The 10,371-nt window shown below is 41.4% G+C and overlaps 1 protein-coding gene across 1 annotated transcript; it reads left to right on the top strand.

The window, feature by feature from the left end:
* The first annotated feature begins 2,303 nt into the window (after window positions 1-2,303).
* On the top strand, window positions 2,304-9,966 carry LOC102048472 (uncharacterized). Its single transcript, XM_027799998.2, has 7 exons — window positions 2,304-2,504; window positions 4,005-4,209; window positions 4,773-4,861; window positions 6,674-6,776; window positions 8,490-8,569; window positions 9,216-9,328; window positions 9,438-9,966. Exons 1-7 carry the CDS (start codon window positions 2,304-2,306, stop codon window positions 9,817-9,819), a joined length of 1,173 nt encoding a protein of 390 aa, XP_027655799.2. The 3' UTR covers window positions 9,820-9,966.
* The last annotated feature ends 405 nt before the right edge of the window (window positions 9,967-10,371 follow it).

Here is a 10,371-nt window from a genome sequence, read left to right as displayed (position 1 = left end):
ACCGGGGAAAACTGGGACAGACTTTTGGAATGGTTACACGTTAAGCGTGGCCACTCAGGGTCTAATGATTTATACAAAGAGGCACATGCCAGAGGCTGGCCTGTCACTCGGGAATCTAGCAAAACCTGTATTTCAGCTTGTGAACAATGTAGACTTGGACTAGAGCGACACCCCATGGAAGATTCCCCCATTCATTTGAGAGATAAAAAGCCTCTCTGGGAAACTTGGCAGATAGATTACAAAGCCAGAAGGGAAGCAGTACGCATTAGCAGGCGTGGAAGTGATTTCTAGCCTAGTTCAAACTGAAGCGTTTCCACGAGCGACTGGGGAAAATACCGTGTGAGCCCTGAAAATTTAGCTTAGTTTCCTCCCAAAACCTGATTCCATTCAGTCAGACAATGGCAGACATTTTACTGCTGCCAAAGTGCAGGAGCGGGCGAGGGAAGAGGGAATCAAGTGGGTATTCCACACCTCATATTACCCCCAAGCTAACGGGATAGTAGAAGGAACTAATGGACTCTTAAAACGATTTCTGAAACCTCACAAGCCACATCGGGTGAAATGCCTTTGGGATGCAGTTCCCCGAGTTAATGATCGCTGGGGAATAAATGGATGTCCCCGACTGAATGCCTTTTGTCCTAAACCCCCGACTTTGACCCCAAAGTCTCAGACTCTCAGTACTCCCGGAGAGCAAGTTTTTTGTCCTGGACAGCCTGTGTGAGTAGAAATGCCAGCCATTGCAGCTGTTCCTCTCATGCTCGCTGAAACTCTTAATAAATATGCTTGGAAAGGCAAAGATGCTCATGGAAAAGAATAAAATCAACACCAGGTGGATTACTCCACCCTTCTAATAACAATTTACTTCTGGTTCCTTTGAAGGAACCGAGTCTGGTTTTCCTTTTCCAGGTGAGGACTCTGGAGCCTGCCTGAAAAAAAGAAACAGCCATATGAAGCTGCTGATTGTCTGTGTGGCTTCATCAGTATTCGCCTTATTAATATTTTTAGGATGTTCGGCATACCACTGCAGACATTGTTTTGGTCGACCATTGTCACCATGTTTAATATCCAGGGAAGCTCCTGTGCCTCCCTCACTCTCAGAGGGTGGCAAGATGGATTTACAGCTTTAGGCCAGCAGGTGGCTGATGCTTTTAATCTGACTAATTGTTGGATATGTGGGAGTCCTTTAGGATTTAAAGACTGGCCATGGACATCAAAACCACTATCCCCAAAATGGCTCGTGAGTAATTTGAGTGACATAACCGTTGGTAATAACTCATTCTATTGGAATGAAGAGATAAACCCATGGAAAATCCAAGTTCCAGAAAAAGGAGAATACTGTTTGAATCGGAACAGCAGCAATGGAGTTTTTGTGGGTCACTGTGTCTAATTGGACATTTAAATATGGAAATCATTGTATTATTCCAGACTGTTGACCTATTAATTGTTCAACTTATAACCACTCTCTTCATGCTTAGGGTGACATGATATGGTGTTTGTATAACAACACCACCAATGAAAAACTTATCCCTCGCAGGCTAAGTTGGGCATGGGTCAATGAAACTGGACATAAAAAAACTATTTATTAACTTTTGGTCTAGTAGCAATCTATACTGGAGCTAAGGTATTGAGGGAATCTGACCCTTTGACTTGTGCCATCAGTGGCATAACTAACCAAACAGTAACCATTAAGTGTAACTATAGTAGTCCAGTAGAAGCATGGAAATGTGATCTTTGGATTAAAGGGAAAAAGGCAAATAATCAAATTAAGCACCCTTTGGACTTAAAAAACACCACTTATTTTGAAAATCCTTGTAATTCCAATTTGAAGGCACAAAGGGGATGGACCATTTATAAATGGAACTTGGGCCCTAAAAGGTCATTATTGGATTTGTGGTCATAGTGCTTATCGAAATTTACCAAATAATTGGAGTGGAACATGTTATGTGGGTTATATACGCCTCTTCTATTTCCTGCTACCAGGGGAAAATGGAGACAGTTTGGGAGTTATGATATATGATGACCTTAATCGATATCGGTGGTCCATTGACACTTCTATAACAGGTGGTAGCAATAAAACCTGGGCCAAGAGAAGTGGACCCCTCAACGTATCCTAAAACATTATGGACCTGCCACCTGGAACCCCAGTGAGTGGCTCAGCGGTGCTAAAGAACCTATCTATAATCCAAATTGCATTATTTGGTTGCAAGCTGTCCTGGAGATCATTACTAATGAGACAGCACATGCCCTTGACCTATTGACAGATCAGGCTACACAAATGCTGAACAGCAATATTGCAGCATGGCATGGTTCTCAATTACCTGCTAGCCAAAGAAGGAGGTGTTTGTGGTAAACTAAATTATTCTAATTGCTGCTTAAAAATTGATGATGGCAGCAAAATTATTGAACAGATTACTGCAGGAATACAAAAGCTGGCCCATGTTCCTGTCCAGATGTGGAAAGGCTGGGATATTGACATGTTCTCCTGGTTCCCTGGTCGTCCATGGGTTAAGCGAATCCTATTTTATTTGTTACATGGTCTTGCCATGCTGATGTTTTTACCATGTATCATTCCATGTTTTATACATTTGATTCAACATGTTGTAGCTAAGATGCAATTTATAACTACAGTCTCACCTGACGGTGTTAAAGAAATTCGTCCTGTGCACCCAACTACACCATCAGTAATACAAATTGTATAGTGTTATTTTATTTTCTTTTACCTAAATTTGCGACAGAAGTTTCTAGACCCAGATGGTACATGCACATTAAGCTAAGGGGGCCTGGAAATCTATTTTCCCACTGCGTATCCTGACCCTGACTTTGGCAAAGCAGGGCAGCAGACCACACTTTCTGGCCTGTCCAGGTCTCACTGAATGGCAGCGCAGCCTCCTGGTGTGTCATCCACTCCTCCTAGTTTAGTGTCATCAGCAAACTTGCTGAGGGCACACTCTGTCCCTTCATCCAGGTCACCGATGGATAAGTTGAACAGGACGGGACCCAGTACTGACCCTGGGGAACACTGCTCGAGCTACAGGCCTCCAGCTGGACTCTGCGCTGTTGACCACAACCCTCTGAGCTCTGCCATTCAGCCAGTTCTCAATCCACCTCACTGTCCACCCATCTAACCCACGCTGCCTGAGCTTCCCTGTGAGGGTGTTGTGGGAGGCTGTGTCAAAAGCATTGCTGAAGTCAAGGTAGACAACATCCACTGCTACCCCGTCCTCTACCCAATCAGTCATTGCATCATAGAAAGCTATTAGGTTGGTCGGGCATGATTTCCCCTTGGTGAATACATGTTGACTACTCCTGATAACCTTCTTTTCTTCCACACTTAGAGACTGGCATCCAGGATGAGCTGTTCCATCACCTGTCCAGGGATGGAGGTGAGGCTGACCAGTCTGTACTTTCCTGGGTCTTCCTTCATACCCTTGTAACAGACTGGAGTGACATCGGCTTTCCTCCAGTCCTCAGGCACCTCTCCTGTTCTCCATGACCTTTCAAAGATGATGGAGAGTGGCTTCGTAGTAACATCTGCCAGCTCCCTCAGCACCCGGGGGTGCATCCCATCGGGGCCTGTAGATTTTTGGGTGTCAAGTTGGCTAAAATGATCTATAATGTAATGCTCCTCAACCAAGGGAAAGTTTTTCTTTCTCCTCACTTTCTCTCTTGCCTTCAGGGTCTGGGAAACCCGAGCGGTGGCCTGGGCAGTGAAGACTGAAGCAAAGAAGGCGTTCAGTAACTCTGCTTTCTCTGTATCCTTCATCACCAGGGCACCCACCTTATTCAGCAGCAGGCCCACTTTTTCCCTAGTCATCCTTTTGCTACCTATGTCGGAAGAAGCCATTCTTGTCCTTGACATCCCTTGTCAGATTTAAATCCAAATGGACCTTAGCCTTCTTTGTCACCTCCCTGCATATTCTGATAATGTTCCTACATTCCTCCCTAGCGGCCTGTCCCTTCTCCCACATCCCACAAACTTCCTTCTTGTGTTTGAGCTTTTCTAGGATAAGTTTGAGAACTTCTATGTCACTTCTACGCTTCAGCCAGTAGAGGGCAGCAAAGCACACCGCCGCACCACAGCTTACCTTAAAAGTAGAGGATGGGAAGGGCAGAACCTGAGGAGCAAGTCTGTGTGCGTAATTCCACTGAAAAAACGTTGGCCACAATTCATTTATTCCTTGTGCCAGGAGCAGGCTTTTCCTAGGAATGGTGAGTGCCTTTCATCCTATTATCCCATTCATAGTTAAGAGTTTTTAAAACTGACCCTCTTGGTTTTTTGGCTCATCTCTATTTGCTCTTGTTATGGTTGGAGTCCTATGGCAAGTCCTTGGACCCCTCTTGACATTAAACAATGTTTATTTACAATGAGCATGAGCTTGACTGGCTCAGGGTGTTAATTTGAGAAGTTTTTATCTTCAGAAAGAAAGAAATCCCTTTACATGTGACTAATTATTCTTATATGGAAGACATAAGGATAATATTTATTGCTCCTCTTATCTCAGTTGTCTGGGCATAAAGTAGAATTAAATCGCAGTGGTAAATGGTAAAAGCCTAAAATGGTGTAGGTGGGAGTATGTGGCGGTACAACATGCAGAGGAATTTTCCTGATTAAAAATTGGACCATGTATCTTTCAGTGACTGTGTTGGATTTTCAGCATAAATTCAAGATGAGAATAGTACTGTTTTCTTAGGGAGGTGTTTGGTTTTTCTCTAAGTATTGGTTCTACACCTTCTCTGAGAAAGAAACTAATACTGCACTTTTTCTTTCTCAGGTTTGGCATCCCTCTGTGAAAATATGCCCAGCAGCAAGGCAAACGAGCCTGGGGATGTAGTTAGAGCCAAGAATGGAAAACCAATACAGGTATGTATGTGAAACCTGGATTTTGAATACTTGTAGTTAATTGGTTTAATCAATCAAGTTATAAGGCTGCAGTCAGAATACATGTTTGAAAAGACCCTTTAAAAAGATAAGCAGTGTAAATGCAGTTTAAATATATATATATATAAGCATGTTATTAATTAGAAATTCCTATCATAAGATTCTTTCAAATATAAATATAGATTGAAGAGATTAGACATGTTTTATAAATTGCTAGGAAAAGCTGAAAAGTATGAGCGTTTACTGAACATGCTAGACAGCCTTTGTTTTAGCACAAGTGGTGGTTACAATGCTTATAAACACAGATCCTCAGTCAGAATGAGTAGCTTACTAATTGCTTCCAGCAGACCCTTCAGGACACTTCCCCGCTATCTGGAGTAAGACATAAGAGTATTAGTTTCCCGCTGACGTAACCAAGGGCTTTACACTGCCAAGCTGCTCTGTACGATCAGGTCTGAGTCATAGGGGCTGTTGGTTCAAAGGAGCTTTCCAAATCAGTATCCAAAATACATATTTAATATTTAATCCAAACTGTTCCATATTCATATAATAGAATAAATGGTACTGAAAGTCACTGTGCTGTAGATGACTGATTTTGTGCAGAAGTAGATGGCATAATATTTCAGTCTGTCTGGATTTCTGTGGTTCTGCCACCTTTGACTTGCGGAGCCTTCTAGTTCCTTGAGGTTCTTCTCCCAAAACTGAGTTCAGTCACCCTCTGCTTTGAGGGAAAAGACTGGGCACACATCCCCCCACCAGGAAGAAATTAGCAAGACGGTGCTAGTAGCTCAGAGCACATCATGCAATTAATCTTGCAGAATTTATCCTGAGCTTTCCCTGAATGGGGAAAGCAGCAAAGAGGCTATTGATTTTTTTTTAATTATATTTTTTTTTTAGGAAATAAGTTTCAAGGTCCAAAGAGAAAGCAGTACAACAAAGAACCGTTTCCAGGCTTGCGTCTGTGCTTCTTTGTGGCACAGAATCACAGAATGGGCAGAGTTGGAAGGGATTTCTGGGGATCATCTAGTCCAATCCCCCCCCTAAAGCAGGTTCTCCTAGAGCAGGTTGCACAGAATTCCATCCAGGCAGGTTTTGAATGTCTCCAGAGGAGGAGACCCCACAACCTCTCTGGGCTGCCAGTTCCAGTGCTCTGTCACCCTCAAAGAAGTTTCTCCTCACATTCAGATGGCACCATCTGCATTGCAGTTTGTGCCCGTTGCCCCTTGTCCTGTCACTGAGCCTGCTGAAAAGAGCCTGGCCCCATCCTCTTGACACTTGCCCTTAATATATTTGTAGACATTGGTAAGACAACTCTCTCCTTCTTTGCAGTTTCCATTTGCCAGATCACTGTGCTTGCTCAGTACCCACCCCTGAGATTCCCGGGGCTTTGCTGGGAATGGTAACCGGCCCTCTGGGCATGGTTACTCCATTGGGGTAACAATCTCCAATTGGGAGATTTGGAGCTCCACTGGGGCACATCTCCAGCCTCCAGGCTCTTCTGAGGAGTCAGCAGTGCAGAGGCCCAGCATACAGAGGAGGTTGCAGTGGTGAAAGATGACTTGACCTCAGTTACAAATTTTATTTTATAAATGTAACTGTATATCAGTATCTTTCTTTTTTTCTTTTTTTCCTTTTTTTTTTTGTAGTTTGAGTAAATTTGATTACTTGAAGTTCCTAGGGCCTGTGGCAATGCATTTACAACCTGACAGCTATTTAAAATAGTAAGTAAGAAATTAGTCAGTGAAAGGGATATTTTGAGTAGTTAATCTGTTTTTACTGGTTTTGCACCTGAAGGTAGATAACACAGATGCAGAAGGAAGACTGCTGTTAGCTGATGCTCTCTGTTATGCCCACAATTTTAATGCAAGGGCTACTGTGAATGCTGCAACGTTAACAGGTAAGCAGTCTCCCCCCTAGCTCACTTTGCAAGTCAGTTCTTTGTTGCTGTCATTAATTGGGCTGTGGATTAGTTGCACTTTGTTTCGAAAGCCAACCTGAATAGTGGCTGAGATGATTTTACATGTTGCGGGACAACAGGTAGCACAGTTTATGCTCTAATAACTTGTACAGCTGCACTGTGTCTATAGGACAAGGGAGGGTATTGGCATGCCCGGTACAGCAGTGTCAACGAAGTTGGGCCAGCCCAGCTGAGCTGGAACCTAAAAGGGCAGGAAAACCTACAGAGACTTCCTGCAGATGTTTCTGCAGATCTTCCCAGTGCTTCCATTTCTGAGCTAAGCCCTCCCAACTCCCAGGGCTAAGTGATGCAGAGATGCTGGCATGGTTGTGGAAGTATCCTACCAAGTCCATATGGCAATGGCCGTGCTGGAGCCAAAGTAGTTTCTTTGTGAATGGCTTCTGGACTGCCTGAGCTCTGACCTAGCCAGCACCAGTTCTTCCGTTATGTGAGCTAACTTAGGTCTCCCTGAAACTAGGTAATAGAGTCATTATCATCTTCCTAAGAGTTTGTTTGACTGAAGTATCTCTTTATTTTATGTGCAGTTTGCATACTTTCAGGCATAATAAAATGTGCTTCAATTGTTTCATCTCTACAGTTGTATATGAATGAGGTTATAATTTTAAATTTAAAACCAGCAGCCTTGTGTATGCATCTCATGAACTGCAGTAACAAGCTGTCATGGGTGAAGTCACTAGCTGAAATGAGAAGAAACATGGAAGAGGAGTTCCGACAGGAGTCCACTGTGTTGCTTAATGAATATGCTAAACAAAATAATTAGCTTTCTATATTTTCTCTAGTAGTGCTTTAAATTATGTTCCATCTGTTTTACCAGTTCAAACACTGATATGTTTTATACTGATCAAATGTTTCAATAAACAGAAGGGAAGCTGATTTTAAGATCATTTGCTTGTATAAAAGTATTCCCATATAAAGGGCATGACAGGAGGAGGAGTTTACTCCTGCTACAGATTATTCTGTGTTTGGGTTGCTTGGGCACCAAGTAAAAAAGGACAGCTCCTGTAGAAATCTCTTTGATATATCGCTTTGTTAAATTACCTTTTTTTTTTTTTTAATCTCACTGAGGATTGAGTGTTGATATTAGAGAAGCAGTTCTGTGGCATAAAATAAACACGTATATAATCCCTCTGGTTTAGGCATAATTTAGTACTTTGATAAAGATGATTTTCACTTTGAGTAAATTATGCCATACAAAAACCTTTTCAAGTGAAATTCACAAAAGGGGAAGTATCAGCTTGAAAATTGTAGAGGTCTATAAACTGGAAAAAGTCCACTCACTTTTATTGTTTCCATATGGAAAATATAATTTACACTTTTTTTTTTTTTTGAGGACACTGTTATTGCTGAATGCATTGTATTAGAAATATTGCTAAGAAACATCAAGCTGAAACCAGAAAATCTCATTTCACGAAATACAGAATATAATGTTTATGAATTCTTGTCCTGCTAGTTTATATACCTGTTTTGACAATGTTTAAACTTCTAAAAATTGAAGTGTACTAACATATTTTTTGCAGACTTCATAAATTATTGATAATGGGAATTAAAGATGGAAAGTGAGGAGTCAGGATGCAGAGGAATAGCTCAGGTCTACCTTTGCCTTTGTATAGCCTTGAAGGTATATGTCTGTAGGTGTCATGGCTGTTGCATTGGGGTCTGCTGTGACTGGAGTGTTCACAAACTCACCTTGGCTTTGGACTCACCTTTATGAGGTAGGCCATCTGCATTATTATTAGATCATAGTAATAACTTAGTAATAGCAGTTATTACTGGAAAGGTTGTGTGTTACTGAAAGTGTTACTTTATGGAAATCTAAAAGTTATATTATTGCATTAGGAATGGTGTTAGTACTGTATTTAATTGAAAATAATTTTGACAATTAATAGCTCTTTAGTAAGGTTTAATATACAGCAAACAGCATGCACATCATCTCAAATCTGCATGTTCTGGTAACTTATTCCATATGCATAAGCTCTGGACTACTGACAGTAATTAGTTCATGTTAAAAAGATAATTGATCTTGCTTAACACAGAGACAAATTCAGAGAGGCTCATGAGTGGCTGAAGTGGAATGGCTAAAGGAAGTCTCTGCAGGGAAGGGTTTGTATCGTCAGGGGGAAAAAAATGAAAAAAAAAAAAAGGCGCAGTCTTTAGATTTTGCCTTTTGACTTTAAGTATCTAAAAAAGTAGGATTCACTGCTTTGTTTTGCAGTGTATTTCCCAATACATAGTATTATACTGGGCTGAAGACCTTTATACTGATCAAAGCTGAACAAAAATATGCATGATAGTGGGGCTTACAAATGTAGGTTTTTTATTAAAAAAAAAAAGCCAAAACTTTCACTGTTTCTTTTTCAGGTCAGCATTTTGACAGGAGACAGAGTTTGGAGAATGCCTCTCTTTGAACATTATGCAAAACAAGTAACAGACTGTCCTCTTGCAGATCTGAGTAACATTGGAAAGTATAGCAGGTAAGGTGTGCCAGTATCCTTCATGTGCCCCTTTCTTTCAGTGCATTTATTTAATGTTTGCACTGTTGGTGTTGCTTTAGAAACAATACAATTTTTCTGCTTCCCACAGAGCTGGAGGAGCATGCACAGCTGCTGCATTCCTGAAGGAATTTGTGAATGCCTCTCACTGGGCTCATTTAGATATAGCTGGTGTGATGTCGAATAAAGATGAGGTGCCCTATCTTCGAAAAGGCATGGCAGGGCAGCCTACAAGAACACTAGTAGAGTTTGCAGCTCGATTAAGTCAAGAAAGTCACAATACCAAATTAAACACTTACTCTAAAATCACCCACTCTGCCTTAAGAAAAAAAAATCTTAAAGTACTATCTGTAAATGAATGCCCCAAGCATATTTTCACTATGGCAATGAACTACCAAATGCATTTTATAAATCATTACTTGGGTAAGAATATTTCACCTTTGAGGTTTGTCACCTCATATTATGCAATTTAAAATAAAAAATATTCTGTTTCAACTATTAAGATACTTAGTACCAAAACACGATGATGGAAAACATCTGAGCTTCTATTTTATATGTAAAGTAAGTATAATTATTGCAGACAATAAATCTTACTTGGGTGTGTGTGTTGATTGACAGAGTATTGACGGTAGATGGAGATCACAGCTGTGCCTTGGGTTTGCATGAATTGTAGGTGACGTGAAAGGTAACTCGGCAATGTTGTTTATAAAAATACCATTTTAAAATTTTTCCTTAGAAAAAGTAAGATGGCTGTTGGTATCAGGGTAGAAATGATGTGCCATCAGACTCTCTCAGCTGTTGCAATTAGTACGATTAGCATGGCTTCAGCACTATGTTACATAGTGCGTCTTCAACAAGGGCCAGCAAGAGTGTATCTGTAACTGTTTTACAAAAACTAATGAAGGGAATTCGGCGTTTGGTGGGTTTTTGAGGGGGAACCTGCCACTATCTCCCATCATTTGTCACCCTGCTCTTTCCCCCCTTTCCTGGTGTGCGGCTGTCAGGCTCCAGGCAGGGACATGTGG

Source organism: Falco cherrug, chromosome 1, assembly GCF_023634085.1.
Source record: "Falco cherrug isolate bFalChe1 chromosome 1, bFalChe1.pri, whole genome shotgun sequence".
Lineage (NCBI taxonomy): Eukaryota > Metazoa > Chordata > Aves > Falconiformes > Falconidae > Falco > Falco cherrug.
The sequence above is the reverse complement of the archived record's forward strand: the minus strand, read 5'-3'. Positions and strand labels throughout refer to the sequence as shown.